The sequence below is a fragment of the Falco cherrug genome, chromosome 2 (assembly GCF_023634085.1).
Source record: "Falco cherrug isolate bFalChe1 chromosome 2, bFalChe1.pri, whole genome shotgun sequence".
NCBI lineage: Eukaryota > Metazoa > Chordata > Aves > Falconiformes > Falconidae > Falco > Falco cherrug.
Genome location: NC_073698.1, coordinates 67,076,036 through 67,098,933, shown reverse-complemented (window position 1 = coordinate 67,098,933; position 22,898 = coordinate 67,076,036). Strand labels below are relative to the sequence as shown.

The 22,898-nt window shown below is 41.6% G+C and overlaps 1 protein-coding gene across 1 annotated transcript in view; it reads left to right on the top strand.

Annotated features, from left to right (window-relative positions):
- The window catches only part of LOC114017421 (pinopsin-like), a 92,516-nt gene that overhangs the window by 53,787 nt on the left and 15,831 nt on the right, over positions 1 to 22,898 (top strand). The window contains exon 4 of the mRNA XM_055703118.1: positions 11,210 to 11,443. Coding sequence (XP_055559093.1) covers positions 11,210 to 11,443 — 234 coding nt within the window. The remainder of the gene's footprint in view (positions 1 to 11,209; positions 11,444 to 22,898) is intronic.

Below are 22,898 nucleotides of genomic sequence, written 5' to 3'. Positions count from 1 at the left end.
CTACATCAGTGTTCAGTCTTTCGAAGCATCACTTTTTTTCACCTTTGATTGAAAACACTTTTCCTTTAGATGCGGGCCAATGCGTACTCCATTTCCTATGTAAATGGTACCATTTTATTGCTTAGCATCAAGTAATAACTTTGAAACCTGGAAAGAAATTTTACACCTGCCAGTTCCTCTCTTTTGAAGAGTTCAACCATATTCACAATTTTTTGCAGATACAGACTCTGCATGGTCGTGTCTGTGGAAGAAAGTACAGGGAAATCAAGAAGGAATTGACATCTGATGTTTTCTCCTGCACCAGAAATTCTTCAGTGCAAAACACACTGAAGTCAGCTTTAAAAACCAGAAATATGTTTTCATTTTTCCATTCCCTTAACTTCAGCTGGGCTGTGGGTTAGTCATAGCCATTTCAAAAGTTATTAAAAAAAACCCAACAAAAAAAAAACACCAACAAACAAACCCACCCAAACCCAGAAGTGGGTTATTGGAAAAGTAAATCTTTTAAAGATATAATTTGTTGGCAAGCTTTTCAAAAGGAGGGGTCTTAAACTAAATTACTGGCTTGATTTTCTGAAAGTGATCTCAGCACCTTCCACCTTTATAATAGCAAGTTGTGTTGCTAAGCAGCAACATATATAGTAGTATTCTTACATGTTATCTTTACGAAACTAGCAGCATTTTTATTCTTGTATTGGAGAATATCCTTCAGACCTTCAGCTTTTCTCTCCCCAAGGTGGAATTCCTCAGTTTCACCCCCACAGGCAAACCTAGTATTCTGTGCCATGGGTACAGGGTCATTCTGACTTGGCTCAGCAGCTGCTGAATCTCCTTCAGGAGTCTGTGTTGTATTTGCTGACAAAACATCCCTTTTATTACCTAATTATGGTTTAATTCAACCACGTAAAAAAACCTACTTTTTTAAAAAATACCTACTCCACACTGTTACAATAAAAGCAGCCTACACTTATTGATGTCTTACCATGAAAATCCTCTAACCATGGGATAGATAAATTTGGACACCAACAAGCTTAGTTCCCCAGAGCCTGTCCAGTGCCAGTCTTTTGCCAAGTCTCCAATTTTCCTTCTGTCCCCCTGAAAACCACATGATTTTCTGTTTTTTAATACTTGTTTTGGCGATGTTATCACTTTCTGGACCTATACTAGTGTAAAATCTCAGGTTTGCTGGGTACTATGCAATGGCAAGAGGAGTAGCTGCCTCTCTGTCCCCTTCCTGCTCTTTTCTGGGTGAGGTTCAGCTTGCATAACCTGAGCCACCAGGAGATCAGGCCAAATTAGTCTTCTAGGCTTCTTCTGCAGTCTAAAGGAGGAGAGCAGATTTGCTCAAGCCTTGTAGTTCTTGCTGCCAAGTGACTGACAGTTGCAGTCTGGATGCTCAGCACCAGGTCAGAAAGGATTCTGGCTTTTGGCCATCAGAATATGTACTAAAACTCCCTTTCCTGAAAAAGGTGCAGATAGACCTACATCCAGATAGCTGCAACACTACCTGGGACTGACTTTCAGCTACTTTGAATGAAAGGACCAGAAAAAAACAACTGGATTTGCTATCAGAGAGGGCCCTTCTACATTCAGTTCTTCCAGGGCTCTAAACTTTTAATGCTAATCCCTACATAGGGTCCATTGCACCTTTCACAACCCCCAGAACCAGAGACAGCTTTGGTTTGTCAGGCCAAAATCGGCATCTTCCTTGATCAAGGAGGACTCATCCCCTTTGTAGCGCATGCTGGAAGCAGAGTAGTGAATCTTGCCTTTAAAGCTTCAAAGTTTCTTTATCATCCATAGGATATAATCTGGTTTTAGGTGAATTCAGGCCAACATGATCTTCCTGAGCCCATCGATAGGTTGGTGTGAGTCAGGGCTAGTTATAACATGCTTGCTAGAACTGGACTCAGACAAGCAATCAAATACAAGCAAATAATACAGTTTGTGATTGCTATCAGTTTGGGAAAATTAGACCTGATGGCTTCAAGGGAATGACTTACTACCTATTACAGTCTCTCAAATGATCTAGGGAATTCATAAAATAGAGTAAGTCATGTTACACACATGAAACTCCAACAACCTTAATATTTTATAGCAGACAATTTCTTTTGATCATCTGTTTGATACAAAATTAATTAGAGTTTAAGTAACTTTGGACATAACATTTGATGCTTCTTACATCCCCAGTTTTTTTCAACTAACTGTATCTTCCAGATAGCAAACACGCTTCACTGCCCTTTCAGTTTCCATTTTCCACATATCTTATTTTCTACACATTTGATTTGTTTCAGCCAGTAAGTGCCATAGAAGTGTCACTGCCAATATCAGAGAGAGCAGCTCTGTGCAGTCCCACAATTACTGAAGGACATACATACAAATAACATTTTTGAGAAATGCATATCATCACGTACAATGTATCTGCTTAAATGAGCTTCCAGGGCTGGTGGCTCTTCAGTGGTATGGTGATTCTATTTCACCTCAGAAGCATTTTTTTTCTTTATTGGGCATAGTTCCAGATTGCTATACTTGTCGCTGTTGTATCCATTCAATGAGTCAGTTCCTTCGCATGAGTCACTTTCTTGGTGTAGGCTCCCTAGAGCATGCCGGAGGCAGTGTTTCTCCTGGCTCTGTGCTTGCCATACCAGAAACAGCAGCCTCAGCTGCTGGGGGCAGCTGCTTGGGTCTGTCTGTCCTGGCTGCTGCAGGGGGAAGCGCACTTTGCCTGTATCCCACGTTGGTGAGATATAAGGCAGCTGCAGACCTCCCATGTCTGTGTTAGTCCACTGCTGAGCCCAGGGCACAGGCTGACTCGGGCAGGCCAGGCTTGTTACTCATGGCCAAGTGCAGTGCATGCTCAGCTCTTGCATGGGAATTGGCTTGTGTCCTGGCAGCTGAGTGCATGGGTACTCCGTCTGTAGCTAGAGAGAAAAAAGAGATAAGCCCCCACTTGTGGAAGGTATGAGTATCTAATGTACTTCTCTTTCTACAACCAAATTGTTAATGCTGATTGAATGACAGCTGTGCATAATGCACCTTTAATTTTCTCATGCACACTGATGCTAGAAAATCCACAGACGGGAAAGAAGGTCAGGATAAAACATGAGTTGTGTATGATGGAAGTGACACCACGAGCTGCTGCTTTAGTGCATGGGAGTGTGTTCACTGTGTAAGTCAAATTGCTGCTAAAAGCCCTTCAGCTAATGCAGTGAAAGAGTTCCTGCAACTAAGAGGATTATAGTGTTCCTTAGGTCCACAACAGAACTCCGCTGATATTAACAGCAATAGCAGTTATGCTTCAAGGGCAGTGTACAAAGCCATAAGTTTTGTATTTAAAACATAGCTTCACTTCACCTTGAGGCAGTAAGATGACTATTCCCATTTCAATAACAAAAATCCCAATAAAGCCGGAGTTCAGTTGATAAAATATACTTCCCATAGACTTCAATTCCTAAACTTAATAGTGACATCAAAATAATTAACTATAAAGCCACTTGTGTAATTTTATGGCATCCTCCCTCTGTACTTGCTGTTCTTAACTCATTATGTGGCTGCAACTGAGCAAAGTGCTCATGTGCATGTTTAAATCTCAGTACAGTCAGCAAACTATAAATGTAAATGTTTTGTAGAGTGAGGGCCCATTGGATTCTAAGATGACCCAAAGCAGATGGTTCTGCTTAGTCCCTGTTTCCACAGAGACTATACATCTCTTCAGTGTTCACTCTTGTTTTGGACTTAGCCACCTAAATGCTGATAAAGAAGGCATTTATTTTTAAGCAAGTGAGCTCTCTTCTCCCATGGTTGTATATCTTAAACAACAAACAAATTATTTCATCTATCTTAGTATTAATCCATAAAGTTATAGTTCTGGGGTAGCGCACATTGAAAAGAAGATTACTTGGAGCTTCCATTTCCAATAGCTTTTCAGAGCTTTTCGTGCTTTGGAGTGAGTGGTTTTGGCTTTTTTTCCTTGTTTTCGCTTGAGAACAGAATCCATAGAGATGGGAGAGGAGAAAGCTCATCATAACTGACATCTGAGTCACTGCTTAGTTTGAGACACTCATGGGTTTGGTAGAGGGTTATTCATGCCAATAAATGGAGGAACAAATTTTCTTTTGTTAGAAATGTAACAGAGGAGACTGTCTTACTTGACTGGTTCATGAAGGAAGAAGAATGAAGTTTTCCCAGCTTCTTCCTCTACTGCAGTTTTTGCATTAAAAAGACTGTCTCCTTTCTGTTCATTTCAAGAAGCTGTAGCAGACTAAATGTTCAAAGATTGGCAGACTTCCCTCAGGTGATTATGAATATTTCGTTTGTCTCTGATTTTGGTAATACTGTTGAATATTTGATCGTGTCAAAACAAACACTTACAACAGACACCTTGGCAACAAACACTGCTACTCATAAATAGCCTTCTCTTTACTGTGTAGTTCTGAAGTAGTGAAGAAAACATGGTTATTTGAGTGTAAAATGTACAAAGACAGATCCAGGAATAATGCATCAGTCATTATTAAAAAAACCTTTTGCACCCTGTTTCAATATTGCTCGTTTAGAGTGGGCTAGGTAAAGGATGGTTACAGCATCCACTATTTAGATACAGAATATAATAATTGGCATTATTTTCCATCTTAATAAATAGCTGGAGAAAGAGAAACTGAAGTGACTGACAAAATGCATAAACAGCCCCCTTGATGTTTAAGATGCTGTGGTGCGCATCCTCTACTTGAAGTGGCTCTGGATGCTGGATTCTCACTGTGTAGTCTCTCCATCTAGTGGTTACATGGATGGGATGCCATATATCCTTTATAACCTTTTGAGGTGTTCACAGCTGAAGATGACTGGGAGCTCTTAAAATGTGAAGCAAATGCCTTATGAGAGAAAGCACATAGCTACATTAAGTAAGGAGGAGAGACTAGGGTAAATGCTAAAAAAAAGGAAACAGGAATTCACTGAAAACAATCAGATTAGATCTTCATCACTGAAGCTTTGCCTTCTTAGCAGCTAGCTTTAGTCCAACTCCCTTACCTTACATATATATATATATATTAAAACCCAGCTTGCCCATTGGTGTAGTTGTACAACGTAACAGTTCTACATGTTAATGCCTTACAGAGGTAACCTGGATATGTGCCTCTGGCACTGTGGGCCTCACAGTTGCTGCAAGATTCAGCAACACAGCTGCTGTATACAAGTATCCTTCAGGTCTTTCCTCACACCTGTGCCTTCTGAGCTGGTGAAGTGCCACCGGTACTCCCTTGGTCCCACAACTCATGGCTAGCTAAATCCAGAGGGAGCTGAGCAGCAGCTACAGTAGGTCAAACTTTTGGGTCTGGAGCACAGGAGGGGTCGTCTTGGGCAGGGCACTGCCCAGGGCTCTTCTCCCATACGGAGCCATGTGGTGGCTAAGAAAAACATTAAAAGCAATCAATGCTTCACCAGATGCAGGGAGCTGCTGCCCTCTTCTGTATGGACTGGAAAGCTCCAGTGTTCAGCCTGACAAAAGCCCGTGGGCTGGCTCATCTATTGTTGCCACCTGGCTGCTCCCTCCAGTAAGGGGCTGACTAGACTGGTTGACTTGGCCAGTGGTGAGGTCTGGACCAACCCCTGCATGCCTAAATTGGGTAACCTGTTACCCTAAAGTCATTTCATATGGCCCATAGCTATATTCTTTCCCATACCATTGTACAACAACGTTCATGTGTTTGGAAGGTGCTGGCTTAGCTTTCTGGAAGGAGAAGGACAGACCCATTCTCTTTTCCCTTTAAGGAAATGACAGACCCGTTCTCTTTAGGGGGAAGATGAGTTTCCTCTAGGCCAGGGGTCCTCAAACTATGGCCCGCGGGCCAGATACAGCCCCCCAGGGTCCTCAATCCGGCCCCCGGTATTTACAGACACCCCCCCTACCAGGGGTTGGGCAGGGAACCAAGCAGCCGCAGATGACTGCCTGCCATTGCATCCGCACGCCGGCCCCCTGTTCAAAAAGTTTGAGGACCCCTGCTCTAGGCTGTGGCTTTTCCCCAGGTCCTTGTGAAGACAGGCCCACATGTTTGCCTGCTCCCAGTCTAAGTCTGTTCTCTGAGGTTCCTGGCAGAGTACCTGGCTTGGCAGATACCTGGGGTCCTTTTCTTGAACCTCCAACCTAACAAGCTTCTCAGTTACAGCAAAAACTGTCTGCATCCCTTTACTAACCCCCTTCATTTTCTATTGTAAGGTCCCATTTTCATTGATTTATGACCCCGCCAGTCTTTGACCAGTGCTGTTGAAATTTTCCATGCTCTTCCCAGAGCTCCCCAGTTTCTTCTTTTCCAGTGCATGAAATAGCACTGCAGCCCATCACTTGGTAAGTGAGGTGTCTGCTACATTGGGGGATGCAGCTTTTGAGGTCAACCAAACAACACGTCACTCAGGTTCTTTTTGAGGAAACTTCTGCCACTGCCATCCTCCTTACTGAATACCACTCTGCCTTCTCCCATGCTCCATGGTCCGTCACATACAATGTCCCTGCTCAGCACACTGCCATAGTCATCTAGCTAGTGGTGTCTTGCATGTCAGATTGAGTGGAAAAAAAGAGTATTGGATATGCACATGGGATGCATGTTGGCTGCAATCCAGATGAGGGCTAATTGGGCCAGTTTTACACTGAGTCCTGAGATTAGACAAGCTTGCCTGTTCTTGCCTCCAGCTGAGTTCTGAAAAAACAAAACACTTCTGCTGCTTTCCAGGATGAAAGTAGGGGAGACGCATAATTTTCTCATTAATGAATGAAACCTCAACAACACACCCCTTCCTTATTTTCTTTAAATATAGTGCTTTCCCCACATTTAGACTACCAAATTTGGCAGGTTGTGATCTTAGTTCCAGAGAAAACAGCTGAGTTTACAGCAAAGACATGTATTTTGCAGCCATCCTAAATAAATACCTTTTGATCCCAATGGGCCAGTATTTCTCATGCCATTTTAAAGATGTGGTTTAGATCTCCTGTGTGTTTTAAATGCATATTGTATATATCCTATATGTTTACATTTAGACTGGATTTACAAACTTGGCTATTCTAGAAAATTATTTGAATCTATTTTTTCTCATCACCATCTGACGCTTCTCTATCAGCTGGCTGTCCAGACACTAGGCATTTCTGAGAGGCGCTTCCATTTGACTGCTGAAAATACAGTGTAGCAGTTGCATTGAAATGTCCAGTAGTTTTAAAATAAGAAATATCATAATTTTAATGTTTTTCATAATGCTTTTTCACCTGCAAAACTGTAATCTTTCTGTAGGTTACATCAACTATGTTTTGCTGGAGGCCTTCCAGCACCTATAAACAGAGAATTATTAAAGATAACACCTTAAAGGCAGGCAGCAAAGCTGTGAAGGCAATGAAACCAAGAGTGTGTAGATAAATGTAGTACGTAGTTTCAAAAACAAAACTCTGGGGGCACTTCCTACAGAGTAGCCTAACACTTCTTGAAATCGTCTGGCATTTCTTGCATTGTTAACATATCCCAGAATGTACCAGTGTGATACCACAGCCACGCTGAGATTCTGCTGCTTGCCTTCACCACTATCAAAACATCCATGTTTGTGCTGCCGTGTCTTGGAGAGACAGAAGGAGCACAGCAAACAAGATCACGCAGTTCAGCCACTCCCCAAGATATGGCACAAGGCTAGTCACACAACAGCCCAGCAGCATGCTCAGAGGTATCAGGCAATACAACTGTTCTCCCACCCCTTCAATTGTGCAAGCACAGCTCCAGCACCTCATGTGTCCTACAATTTACTGAGATTAGAACACCAAGAAAAAGTGAGATTACTGACACAGAGGGAGCAGATTAGTTACTTAAGCATAAAATATAGTTAACAGCTATAGCAAATTTGAACATCAAATAAAGTCAGAGAGAAGCATCAAGTACATTAGGGGTTCATTGCAAGAGATGCCTAGAAGTCATTTGTCCTTTGGACTTTTACTGTCCTTGTCCTCTCTGGAAAGCTGGGACTTCCAGGTCACCTGGGATTTAGGAAGGACATACTTAGGATCTTTCCTCAATTCTGCTCCTTTGTATTTCTTACTGCAATTCTGTGCTTTTAATCTCCTTTCTGCAACAGTGGGAACAGAAATTACTTCTGGGGAAAAAAAAATCCTCAAACCCAACAACTTTCAAAAAACCCTAAAGTTCTAATTTGCTTGTCCCCAGGATCTGGACTGTAAATAAATCATATTATAGAGTTATAATATGAGGCATATAAAAATCAAAACAACTGGCTGTGTTGGTGTAAACATGGAAGTGAAAGACTCTGAGCACAAGAGCTAACTAAGTTTGCTTTCCAATAGGTTTGTCTCATGACAAATGAGTTTTTAAACTCAATTATAGAAGACTGCAGCGGAAGGTCATCCTTAATAGATACTGGGGACACATTAAGGATGTCCTGTTTCAGGAACAGCTGTGATCAGAGCTTTCTCCTTTTTAATTATCAGAAGATGATGAGAGGAAAAAAATACACACAAAACAGAACTTAAATTAGAGTGGATACTGGTGTCTAGTTTGAGTTCATTTCACATTGCATTAATAATGATACTTGTCCTCAAGTGACATGTGAAATACTCGGTGTCAGAGACCTCTCTCCACCTAATAAGTTTCAAAACCTCAGTCAAATTTACAAGGCAGATATTGGGACCAACGGACAGAGCTGACTGATGCCTCTGCCTTTATTGAAGATCTTTAGCTGTGGGTGCCATGGCTAGATGGGGCTTTGCGTTCCTTAGTTAATATTAAACATGTTACATAGCTGAAGCTAACATGGTATCCTGTATCCTTCAGTCAGAGAAAATTCCCATTAGTCATGAAAAATTTAGTTCAAATAAGCAATACAGGATTGGACCATTATCTATTATTAATCCTTTTTTTCAAGCTAAAGTAATTATGAGATAAACAAGTTCTGTTCTCGCCAAAAAAAAAAAAAAAAAGTCCCTAGTGTTTTCAAAAAGGATGGGTTTTATTTTCCAATTGCCTTTTTGCAGAAAATCATGAGACTAGGCAGGAAGAATACTTGTTATTTTTTGGCAGATTAAGTTTATGTGTGTTTTATTTACTCTCAACAGGAACATTTCTACTGAACTTCAGGTAGATCTAGAAGGCTAGAATCATAATTAACTAAAAAAACCCCCAGTGTCACCATCTTATTTTCCCTTCCAGATGTAAGTAACTGTATTTACACCGGTACTAATATGTTTTTAACTCACAGTCCAATACATAAACACGTATGTTATGCAAAAGCACCCACACCAGAAAGAAGCAGGTAAAGCTCTATTTTCCACTGCAGTAACATGTGCAAGTTGTCCTGCAGGCAACAGGAGATGTCATTTGACTGGGGTGATTAGTGGCTTCCACCTTTAACTGTGTTCTATTCATTTACAGTTACACATATCAGTGTTCTCCTGCATCAGCTTAAACCCATTAGTTTCATACTTTTTTTTCTTAGGTAAAGTTCGGATGGATTGCATTCCAGGGAGTTGCCTTTTTGCTCATTTATATTTGTAGCTTTACAGGGCTTAGTTTCCTCGGATGCAGTTTACTCTCAAGTATCGCATTCAGGAGGCAAAAAGACCTTGAAGTGGATGTAAATTACATTTGACTGAGTACAACACTCAATTAATATAGTTTAAATATTTGAATACTTCCTGAAATCCTGCTGGCACATGTGGGTTTGCTAAGCAGATGCTGGGGAGAACCTGAGGAATTAACCATAACCTCGGGAAACCAGTGTGCTGGGGCTCCATCTAGTCAGTGGAGAGAGAGTGGCTCCAAAGTTAGCCTCCTTGCAGAGTCTGCTTATCCTTGCTGGCCGCAAAGATACTTAGAGAGAAGAGACCAGCTTTGCTATTCTGGAGTTAATCTTTCTGAATGTTTCCTAAGAACTTTTTCATAATCCCTATAAAATCAGTCTAAGTGCCCAAATCCGATCTGTACCCCACCCAAGCTTGTGCTGACTTCTATGGGCTTTGGATCAAACTTAATGGCCATCTCACAGAACTACTGCATGGGAAGCTTGCTTTTAAATGATTGTGCATAGCACTGAATGTGCATTCTGTGTAGGAAATGAAGCTTGTTCCCCACAGTCATCACCAATACACTCAGCAGTACAAACACACGGGGAAAGTGTTCTGTAGCTGCAGAAAAATGCTTTCACACCAAAGTTTAAAAATAAAAATCGGCTGCTATTTTAATATTTGACCTCCATCTTAGAGCTCTAGACTCCAAAAGGGCATGATGCTTCAGACCAGAACAGGTCAAAGGTGAATACATTTTGAAGCACAGACTATAAATACTTCCATAGTGGAGTTGGGTTTGTCCACAGACTGTAAATATTGGTAAATTCATGATAGCAGGATGGGCTGTTGTACCATCACTTTGAAACTGATCATTTAAATCTGTGCTTCCTGTTTACCCAGTTCTACTCCATTTCCCCAAAACCCCCAAGGCAATAGCTGAACTATGTCAGTATTAGGCACACTTTTAAAGAGCACAAAATCCTGGTTTTGGTGATTATCAGGAGTGAGGTCTTTTTATCAGAATTATAAAATACCTGGAAGAAATAGTGTAGAAAGGGTGAATCCTACAACTTAAAACTTCATAAAGTGTTGTTTGCAAGGCTTCTCTAGCGTCCCGCTCCAAATGCAACCATTGCCAACACTACACCAGGCCAGCTGAGGCTTTATCTAGCCAAGCCATGTAAACATCCAAGGACACAGGTACTAAGCACAGTCCTAGATTTGCTGTGCTCTTTCCACACCCCTAACAGAAAATGCTTCCGTTGGTTCACTTGTGCTTTGTAATGCTTCTCAATCTCAAGCAAGCCCACTGTACTAGAATAACCTGAGTGAAAATGTACAATTATACAAAATGCCATACCTGAAGAGCAAGCGGAGGTGACCTACCAGCCATTAAGGACTTTGTCACCTTTCTGCTTTTCCTCCAGCCTCCACTGGGGCTCTGGTTTATGCTGGCATACAGCCTGATGCCTGCAGGCCTTCCCCTAGTGCCTGATGAGGACAATGAAGCCTTCCCACTGCATTCACTCACTTTTGGGTTTGTGTTTATTATGCTTCTGGAACTACAATGTTGATTATCATTGCTGACCCAAGACCAATAGCTGATAAAGCAATCAATCCAACAGCTCAGTTTCTTAAATTCTATCTTTTATCACATTTCCTTAGGTTGGAAAAATCCACAAGAACGCTGCCCGCAAAAGAGAATTCCACGTACTGTTCATGGTGATCACTACAGTTATCTGTTATCTCGTGTGTTGGATTCCCTATGGAGTTATAGCTTTACTTGCAACATTTGGTAAGCCAGGTGTGGTGACGCCAGTTGCAAGCGTCATACCTTCCATCCTGGCAAAAAGCAGCACTGTTTGCAATCCCATTATCTACATACTTATGAATAAGCAGGTAAGACTTCTATTATTTTTGTGTTTTCGTCAGGGTCTGTCCGGCATACTTGACCGCTGTGACTACCAGTCCTAAGGTGTGTCTTTACGGGAAGGACATTCAAGGCTTGTCCAAATGATATTACTGGAGGCTTGGGGTGGAAGTGTTTGCAATCAACAATCTATTGCTAGATAGGAATAACAGATAAACATTTGCTTACTGAAATTGCTTGTGTTCTTGTGAGGGCACAGCGGGTGTTAATTTGTATGCTGCAGAGTTAGTTGCCAAAGGCAGGCATCTATTTACAGGAATACTGAAAACATTGTGTGTATGTGTCGGGGAGGGGAACAGAGATGAGAAGAAGAAGAGATTTCATTACCTTGAAAACAATATAAAGGAGGAGACCATTTGCATGACAGATCACCTTGAAAACAAATGGTCATTGCAATTACAGTTCTTGTGGACTTCTACATCCTTCCTGTTAAATTCCCAGTTCACCTATATGCCAAAATAGTTAATTAATTTTGTCTCATGAGGACCAAGGCCAATTCTAACACTTTGAAAATGCTTACATCCAGTTCAGGTCCCTCATTCCTGTAAATGGCTTTTCAGTACATGAAAGTGAACTTCCTAATGTTTCTGTGTTGACAGTTCTAAAGTTTGATAATGGCAGATCTGGAAGTTTTAAAAGTGTTTTGCAGTGAGGAATCTGGAAAATATGCATGTTCTGTAAGAACACCTTATCTTTTTATTACATTGTGTTTTAGAGGTTGTTCTCAATTTCCTTTCTTCATTATCTCCATTACACTATTATAAACAAATAAACCTCCTTTATCCTTTCTTGTTCAGTGTATGCTGGAGCTTGCCCATAGTATTTATCAACAGCAGTATTATATTACTATGGAGCTGAGACAAGGGAAAAGCTGAATCTAACAGCCAAGTACATTCCAATTTTGCCACAGCCTGAGATCATTCTTGGTCTGGTTCATGTAACCTAAAGTTCTTAAACAAGGAATGAATCTACTCCTGGAGTTCAATGGAGAGATCTCAGGCAAGCTGTGAAACCTCTCTGAAATTAGAAGGAAAAAGCACTATTGCCTTCCCCAAGACCAATACTTCATTTCCAAAGTTTAGTTTGAGCTGATGTTGAAAAAGATAGAGAGCTCCATTTGAAAAGTGCTAATGCTGAAGCAAAACAGTAACTTTTTCTCCGTCCTCTTACCTTTTATTGTATTTCATATGGAAACTTCTCAACAGCAGCATCTGTCTTGCTTCTTTATTCTCCTTGCATTTTGACTGAGGTCCTTGACTTCCGTGAGATCATCTGACTGTGCTGTGGTCAACTGGAGCAGGCTATAACAGGGATCACAAGGACATTTTGGTATTGTCTACACATGGAACACATCCCAAATAGCAAGAGCATGGATGCCAGGGTAAAGAGATGCATCCTAAAACACATGAACTCAGCACAGAGCCTTGGGTGTCTTCATATGTCTCAAGAACAGTCACATGCACAATTACCTGTGCTGACAACCGTGCAGCCACAGATAATACACAATTAAGGCTGGTTTTATATTCTCAAAATGCTCCTTGCAGATATTGAGAACTGTGTTTTCTGCAGCATCAAAATCATACGAGACAGTCATGCTGCTGTGGGTGTGCTGAGACAATAAGCAAAGGCTCACTTGTTAAGAAAAAGTTCATTAGCAAGAATAAAACCAGGGTGCTTGCACATCACAGGAATGTAGCACGCTGTCTAAAATCACTCTTTCCTTGCAGTAGCTGCCTCTTTCAGCTACAAAGGAAATACTTCTGAGTGCTTGTTTCTCAATATGGGGTTTACTGTTGATCCAGTTTATCATCTCTTAGAAGGACGGATCAGTGTGGAATGATCTGTCTGCAAGGGGGAGACCTGTTAGGACAGTCTTGAGGCAAAGCAGCCTGTTTTCTTAGTGGCAGGAACTGAAAAGGCTGTGCAACAATTCAGGAGCACCATGGCAGAGTTTCTTAAATGTCTGTCCTTAGTCTCCAGTCACATGCAAGAATGATGTATTAAATTTCTCTCTTTGAACACTGAGAATGTTCCATTTGTTTCCCACTGCCTACTGTTCCACAGCTGCCACCATTTAAGAAAAAAATGCAAGGGGGCAAAGTCAAATCAGTCTTGGATGGTGGATCATTAGTTGTCAGCTGGAAATCACTGTATGGGTTGGGTTTTTCCATAGTTAGCTGGCTTACTGTTGCAGAAATCAAAACAAAAGTCCCTCCTGAAAAGGAGCTCGGTCAGATGTGGAGTAAATATGTTTCACTGTAATAAACCCAAAATACCAGCTAATGCCTAGCGTTAATCTACAGCTCTCATTGGCTGTGCCACTGTGTATTAGCAGTAAAAAGAATTGCTTTTACCTGACACTGAGGAATGAGCTTCACTCAAAAGGGTGAAACCATCTCTCCGTCTGTTCTCCTTCCTTTCAGAACAGGAAAAACAATGACATCCTCATCCGATGCATCACTGGTATTCTCAGCACCTCAGCTACTCTCTAGTTGTTCTCATTCTTTTTTTAAAATTTAACATCTTAGAAAAAGCTGTCTTCTTCCCGACACTCAGCTTTTCTGGTCGTCATGCTTAGCTGAGAATTTCATAGTAGGCTGGTGCCTCCCAACACAGAAATTATGTGGGCTGCATTTTTCACAGCGCTCTGTTCAGATGTGAGACACCCCAGTAGGCTATTTACTCTTGCATCTTATAAATACACTGGGAACATATGGCTTAATTTTTAGTTCTCCAAGCGTAAGATAAATTTTTTGCTTTGGGACATGCACTGACGATTGCAAAAAGGCATTGGTTGACTGCAGCTGTGGTGATAGCTTCCAGCTATCATAAATCAATGTGGAATACTGGGGAACCACCAGCCTCTGAATCAGCCTTAAAACTCATCCTGCGGAGCACACCCTTACGTTAACTCTCAAGCAGGTCCTGAGTCACTTTCATAGTCCAGGAACCCCAGATAAAAAGTTTTGTCCCTCCCATTGCCTTTTACACTGACCTGAGGTGGTAGAATACTGAGGAAAATGGTGAATTTGACCTGCTGGAAGGCAGCTCTACAGACAAGGACCAGGGAGTTCTGGTGGACCCCAAGCTGCCCACGAGCCAGCAGTGTGTCCCCATGGCCAAGGCAAATGGCACCCTGGGGTGCATGAGGAGCAGCGTGGCCAGCAGGTCGAGGGAGGTGATCCTCCCCCTCTGCTCTGCCCTGGTGAGGCCGCACCTGGAGTGCTGTGCCCGGTGCTGGGCTCCCCAGTTCCAGAGGGACAGGGAACTACTGGGGAGGGTCCAGTGGAGGGGTGATGAGGGAATGGAGCATCTCCCTTGTGAGAAAAGGCTGAGAGACCTGGGGCTGCTTAGCGTGGAGAAGACCAAGTGGGGATCTGACCAGTGCGGACAAATTTCATAAGGGCGAGTGTCAAGAGGATGGGGACAGGCTCTTTTCAGTGGTGCCCGGTGACAGGACAAGGGGCAATGGGCACAAACTGCAACAGAGGGAGTTCCACCTGAACGTGAGGAAGAACTCCTTTACCTTGAGGGTGACGGAGCCCTGGGACAGGCTGCCCAGAGGGGCTGTGCAGTCTCCTTCTCTGGGGACATTCAAACCCGCCTGGACACGACTCTGTGCAACCTGCTGTGGGTGACCCTGCCGTAGCAGGGGCTTGGACTGGGTGATCTGCAGAGGTGCCTTCCAAACCTGACCTTCCCGTGAATTTCTTTCCAGGTCTGGGGACTCCCTTAGGTGGGTTGGCATGGGACAGCCCGCTCTCCTTCTTCTGCTGTCCTCCAGGAGGAGAGAGATGCACTTTTTTAAGCTGGACTGTTGCTGGGCTGCTAATATCATGCCAGGCAGACATTAAGCTTTGTTGACAAAGCTGTAAAGCACTAAACTGCCCAAGACCGAGTGATGTTTGGGGGGAGCTGGAGGAGACAGTAGAGAAGAAGACTCCATTTTCCCTGTTCTCTTGCTATGGATAGCTTTTTTGCCCCTTGGCTACAGGGCCGTATGTGCCTGGGGCAGCCCTTGTCAAAGGATGGGTCCCCAAAAATGCAGCACACAGGCCCAAGTAGCATGCGGGCAGGGCTGGCACTGTGCCCCAGTTGCCAGAGCAAGCTGGGCAGGGTCAGCATGCTTAGGCTTTCAGTGCATCAGTCCTTTATATTTATACAGTTAATGTGGTTATGCAGATTTTCTGTTTCATCTTCTCTTACTTCTCTTAGTGCCTTTTATTCCTATCACAGCTCCCTGTCAAATTTGCATTGTCGCTCTTCAAACTTCCATCTGTGTAGCCACCTCAAACAAATTTCTAATGACAGCTTCAACTACCTTCCTTTTACCATGTCAGTTCTGACAGAAACTTGCTTTTGTGCCACATGCAAGCAAGTAATAAGCATTCACCCAAGAGATATAGAGCTTTCTTGTAGCCATGGGCTTGCTGTTGAGGAGACGATCACTGGAGGCATCTTGCTTTCATGGATTCCACAGGAACCATGACATAGAAGAGCTTTCTGCCTAGTGTAACTACGTGAGGACGTACTGCACTGATTACCAGGGATCATTAGCTGGATAACATAATGGTGTAGCAGCTTTTGAGGTTAAACTTATCGTATGTATCAGAAGTTGACTTTTTATTGATACAGAGAAGTCAAGATATGAATAATGAGTGCTTGAGAGGGTATGGATGAGACAACAGGGAGATTGAGAGAATCTGCACTCACTATTTCACGTAATTTCCAGTCAGCACTCAGAGAAAATAGGAATTTGCTGCAGTGCTACTGACAGCCAAATTTGAGCCAAGTTACACCTGTATCACTCAGAGATCTACAGAACCAATTGCTTGGCAACCACTGATCAGATTACCTAAGTCACAACCTTTTTTGATGTGAAATAGCCTTGCTCCACTGCAGCTCGTGAAGGGCTTCTGGCTAACTACTTCCACACTTCAGTCACTTCAGGTAGCACACCTAAGGCTCCCTGGGCTACCGAAACTCAGGCTAGCACATCTTACACTGTTTTGCGTATTACAATTGGGAAGAAAGTCCACTCAAACACTGAATCAGCAATGTGCAATTTCTGGTGTCAGAAATGCCTCTGAGCAAAAGGAGGGAGATGCCTGCGGGCCAGATACGGCCCCCCAGGGTCCTCAATCCGGCCCCCGGTATTTACAGACCCCCCCTGCCCTCCCCCCCCCGGGGGTTGGGGGGAGGGAACCAAGCAGCCGCAGATGACTGCCTGCCACTTCATCCGCGCGCCGCCCCCCTGGTTAAAAAGTTTGAGGACCCCTGCTGTAAGGGAAGGGATGTATTATATGTGAGCAAAAGGCCCTGATTAGCAGTTTGATTTCTACTCTCTGTCTTCTTGTATTAAAATCATTGGACTTTTAAAAACAAAAGCTGATGCTGTCATTTTCCCCAAGGATTTGGGGAAGTGATGCTGAAAAGGGTATACGCACTTACTTGAAAATAATTAATACTGTGATCTTTCTAGATCTATCATGTATTGGAGGGGGGAGGCTGGGTGAGGGACAAATTAAATAGAAAGAATGGAAAAACTAAGCCAACTGCAAAGACTTTTTTTCTTTTTCTGGTGGACAATGAGTTTGGAATAATAAAAATGTACTTAAAGAGTGTTCCTCAATGAGACCTGAACCTCGTGTGTAGAACTGTTATGCCTTTGTAAAGTTGAGAGGCAAAGACAAGAAAGGTCTCAAGGACACCTTTGCTGCTGTCATAAGGTATAACTGCATTTCACACAGTGAGCTCAAAATTACTTTAGGAATTTCTCTCGAAGCTCATGACAAAAAGATCAGTTCAGGTAAATAATCTGGGCATTTAACTAGGGTCCCAAGCATCCCAAGCCAGCCTTCATGTTGCCCCAGGCTACATCCTTGGTACAACCTGTATGAATATGTTGACACGGTCTTTTCCAACCTAAATGATTCTATGATTCTATGAGCTCAGCTTTGTCCTGCCTGTCACGTGGATGCTCTCTGGGGATGAAACTGGCTTCAATATCACAGAAGGGTTTAGGACTTGCTTCTTTAGACCCAGGGCAAAAGTAGGAAGCAGGCAGCCAGGCCACCTCTCATGCAAGCAAAATATTAAATGAAGTTGGAAACTAATACACATGAATGAACACAAACACAGGATAAGCTCATGTGTTTTAGACTATGTAATGACTTAAAACTTATGGCTAGGGAATGCAGTAATGGAAATGAGATCCAGTTAAAAGATTTTCCTTTCTGGAAGACACAGAAGGTAACAGGCAGCAATATCTCTTTACTTTATATATGATTTTAAACAGCATCTAGTAAGTTGATGTCTCATCCTATATTGCTCTTTTCATAACAGTGGAGAAACATGGGGCTTTGTGGAAGTGGGAAGAGACATCCATATTAGATGTCTCTGGTCTTCAAAATAGCATTGCCAAGCCACACTGAATGGATGTTACGGGATCTTCTGTTGCAGTGATCTCAGCTGCAATGCCAGGTCAGGAATCAGACTGAATTTTACCCCATGCCTTGGTCTCACTAAGGTCAAGCATTAATTTAGCCTCAAAATTCCCCATTTTAATTCTGATGCTTCTGCTTTCCTATAATATGCGCACATTTTACAGGTAGGACTCCAGCTATGTATTTGGTGCAATTTAGCATTTCAAAGCTGAATGCAGGCACAGGTCAGCTGAGGAAAAAAGAATCTCTAATGCAATGCAAAAGATTATGTAAAGAAAGAATTTAGTTGCTTTATGAGGACAATCAAATTCAACAGATGAGAAAGATTTGAAAAACTAAGTGTAACCCTGGAGGTAATAGAATCTCTCATTTTCCTCTCCTGTTCAATTACTGAATAATCTCTACTGATGTGGCAGTGGCATAATACTAAAATTTTATCCAAAGCAAGATGTTTTTTGTACATTTTGTGTCAGCTGACATTACTTCTCAGAGTTTTACTGTGTCCACCAGGTATATCTTTGCAGTCGTGTATCCAGCTAACAATTCAAGAAACAATCATTTCAGATTAGGTGGATGGAGAGAAAAACAACATGAGATTTCCTAGTCAGGGACTTATTTTTTGGCCTTTATGTAACCTCCTCTAAACAAATATTGTTGTGGATTAAATCAATTAACATTCTTGTAAAGCAGTTAATTATCATCATCCTAGTTTTACAGCAGGAGAAATTTGAGGATCAAAGGTTAGATTACTGCTCAAAACCTCATGAACTTGCATGGCAAGTCTAATTCAAATCTGTAGAACTTTATGATTTAATCATGATGTTCTTTTTCCTTCAGGGCAAAAAAGCCGTGGTACTCAAGGAAATAATGGTTGCCAGGGTATGGAAAATACAACATAAAACTATACTGGGCCTGTAATTCATTAGAATAAATCCCTTTTCATTATAAACTGCATCATTTAATGCAATTCAGAAATTTGACAGTGTCCAAATGAAAACAAATTTGAAGTTCCTTGTCTTGTGAAGTAGATGTTGCAGAGCTTTGTTACTGTGTTTAGCTTAGTAACTGCTTTCAAACTAAATTTATTTGTAGCCAGTTTGTAAACCTTTATTCCTGATTTACTCAAAGAGCCCTCCTTCTTTAGTAGTTGCTTTCTCTTCATACTTGGACACCGCAAACAGTTAACCTTCTGTCTCCATATTGTTAGGCTGAACTAGTTTTAATTCTTTTCATTTCCCCCAGTGACCTAGGCTATTCATCTTTGCTGATCTCTTCTGCCCAGTATTCAGTGACGGGCCATGTGGGAACAGTTCAAAGCTGCATGAGGGGAGGACCAGACTAGATACTGGGGTTCATTTATTTACTGAGAAGCGATCAAACACTGGAACAGGCTTCCTAGAGAGGCGGTTGATGCCCCAAGCCTGTCAGTGGTTAAGAGGCATTTGGACAACACCCTTGACAACATGCTTTAACTTTTGGTCAGCCCTGAAGCAGCAGACAGTTGGACTAGATGATCACTGTAGGTCCCTTCCAACTGGAACTATTCAATTCTATCCTATCCTACTGATGTCAAATCTAAACACAATTACAAGAATGTTTAGTACTACTCTTTGCTACACATAATCTCATGCTCCAAAGTAGTCAGTGCTCTTGATACTGGGCAAACGCCTGTGACCAAGAATATGCCCAGTTGCCATCACTGTTGTGTAGTCACAGCAAAAGCAGTACTGCAAAGGTCCTATCTTTCATTAGTTGTATCCCATTGCTTTGTAGGCCATGGATCACTCTTGTGGCATGGGCATGTGGTGGCAAAAGCAACACTCCAGGGAATGACACATTGGCTTCATAGTGCTTTCCTCTTCTATATTTCCCCTGTAATAACTCTTAGCTTTCTGAAATTATGAAAAATTAAAATAAAACCCCAATTATTGCAATTTTATAACCCTTTTGGTAATCATGCTTGGCACCATGTAGTTCATCTGTGAAACAACTTTTTAGGAGTTCACTGGATGTTAGTAGAGGACCAACACTTCAATGCATTAGGAGTTATTTCCTGTTTCCTTGTTTTCTTCTTGCAGTGCTTAACTCTCTTTATTATTATTATCTTCAGAATCTGAACTGAAAACACGAACATCAGCTCTGCAGTGACTTCTTCAATCCTTTTATCTAAATTAGGACCAGATTTTCAGAATGGGTGTACGGAAATATGCAGGGGTGCATTATATAGGGTACAGCTACTGTATACGGAGCACTTTATGGATGACCCTGCTTCAGATGTAATATTTTATCCCTTTAGGGGAAATACTTACTCAAGACCTTGCAACTCATCCAGGGCTTTATTAGACTTCTGTGTGTGCTGGTTTTAGGCCAATAGGAATACACTACAAATAGAATTCAAAGGTTAACCAAAAACATATATAACTTTTCTTCCTTTTCACTTTCACTGTCTTCTCTCTCAGTGATGACCAGCATCAAAATCAAGGAATTTCTGTGTGAGTTATAAAACAAAAACCAGGCAGTTTTTAATTTGCTGGGCAATTTCCCATTAATGCATTTTCTCAGTGCAAAATGTGGTTTCTGTAAAATTAGAAACTGATAATTTTATTTTAAGCATGGAAAAAAATAAGGATGAAACGTCCCATTTCAGGCCAGATGCCCATGCCTAATCCTCTACACAATGACTGCTGTAAAATATGTCTTCAATGAAAAACACTGTCCTTCACCCAGGCAAATCAAGGTCTCTTACCAGACTGCATCCCCCATGCACCAGTGCAGGAACAGTGGTGGCTCACTTAGGGGATGACATGCAGTGAAACGTAGCCCAGCCCAGAGACCTAGCTTATAGGGCAACAGGCAAAATGAGGCTGAACCGTAATTCCCTGAAGGCATCTACCTGTAATTGGATATTTTGAAAGTCTAAGGTTTTGTCTGGCTTTTTTTTGATAATTTATTTTGATTTTGTCTGAGATAAGAAAGAAATTGTAGAAGAATTAAAAATTCTGTCACAACAGAAATTCTGATTCCCCAACCCTTTTTGTTCTGTTGTTGTATTACTTACACATAAAACCAAACTGCTACCAAAACACAGTCACAACTCAAACGACTCCTTGGTAATTTCTAATTCTGTCTTGTGTAAAATCAATACCTAATTATCTGCAAACCAAGATAAAGATTAAAAAAAAAAATACCACAACAGAAAGACTTGTTCCCATCCCTTATAGCCACTTACTACACTCCAGTTCTTATTGCCTGAAAAACAGTGTGAGCTCTATAATAAGAGCCCTCATCCAGCAGCAGGATGCATATCTGGTAATTAAAAGGTTCTTCTAGCATACCCATATCAGAGTACCTCCAGTATGTCAATTATAGCAACTGATGGAAAGGTCATATTAGACAATAGAAGCTGTAGCAATGGGGCAGGTGGTATGGGAATCTGGGGGAAGGGAGAGCTCATAAGAACCTCTGTTGTAGCCAGAGGCAGAATGAAAGATAATGCTAGGGAAGACTCAGTAGATAACAATGCTCAAGAGCTGCTGAGGCTTTTGTGTGTGTGAGTGTTAGCAGAAAGCAAGACAGTGACCCACGCTTAAGCAAAAAGATCCTGAGTAATTCACAAGGGAAAACAGAGAACAGTATCATGCTACAAAAAATAATATCATGATAATAAGGCTTTGGATTTCCTTGCGTGGTGTTCTTGGTCTCGGCCTAAGTGAAACTCTGTAAGGAACAACTGGAAGAACTGTTCCCTAAACACGCGTTACACACAGAGCCAAGAATATGCAGCTCATAACCCACAGAAAAAGAAGAACGCAGTAAGATCACATTTCTACAAGTATATATTAATGTACTTTAGACATAGCAGAATTGTGGGCTTATCCAGAGTCCACAGGTGAAGAACTGAAAATACAAGAAGAAACTGGGGAAATGAAAATGCAAGAATAAACACATTTTCAAGTGTCAAAATACTTCTCATTGTTATGCTTTGAGCTTTCAGTAAAATGGCAGTTATTTCAAAATGACCTGCAATCACTCATCCCATATTGCAGTAGTAATAGACCCTTCATTTTTCCTCATGAGCAAGATGTTACTGTAGGGACTGGTATATTTGCTGCTGCCTCAGTCAGAATCCATCAATCACACTGCAAAGCCCTAAACAATTCTGACTTAATGAAATGGGAATACGAAATAGAAGCAGGATCCATTTTGTTGCTATTCAGTGAAGTTTTTTCCTGGTTTTGTTCCTCACATTGCTTTAGGAAACTCTTCTTAAGTTTCTTTTAGGTAGGAGGAATTAACTTCACATACGCTACTTCTTTTGTATACTGAATGGGTTTTAGCAGCTCTGCTTAAGGCCAGGGAAAAGCATGTGTGAGATAAACAGGACAACTGGTCTTTTTTTCCTGCAGTGATAAACCCCATTGAAAGCAACAGTGATGTGCATTGAAGACATAGTAGCATTGTTAATATTGTGCTTTCATGTGCAGAACCAGTCCTTTTGAAGTTCAGCAGCCATGCTGGTTACATTAAAGTATGGGTAAAGAAAAGTTCCTCTCTGTTTCCTTTAAGAAAATAACTACCCCCGGCTTATGATCCCTGCAGCTTTGATCTCTCACTTTGTTCACTTCATGTGAAAAAGCATATTTCATAAGGAGTTATCTAAAAAGAATACTTTTACACGATCAAGGGTTATCTGAATACTATGCTACATTCCTGAAAATAAGGTAATATTTCTGACATTGGTATATGCTCTTCTGTTTCTGCCTTCTCTGCCCTTCTACCATAGAACAACTTCGTTAGTATTATTTTGGTAACAGCTTATTGATTTTTTTTTTCTTCTCATCTCTACTATTCTTGGGATGCTCCAGCTGCGCATTAAAATGCCTAATGGCCTGATAGCTACATTCAGCCCCGTGCATTTGTAAAATCTAAATTAGTTCCATCAGATAGCTTATAATTTAATTTATATAGAAGAAAACAA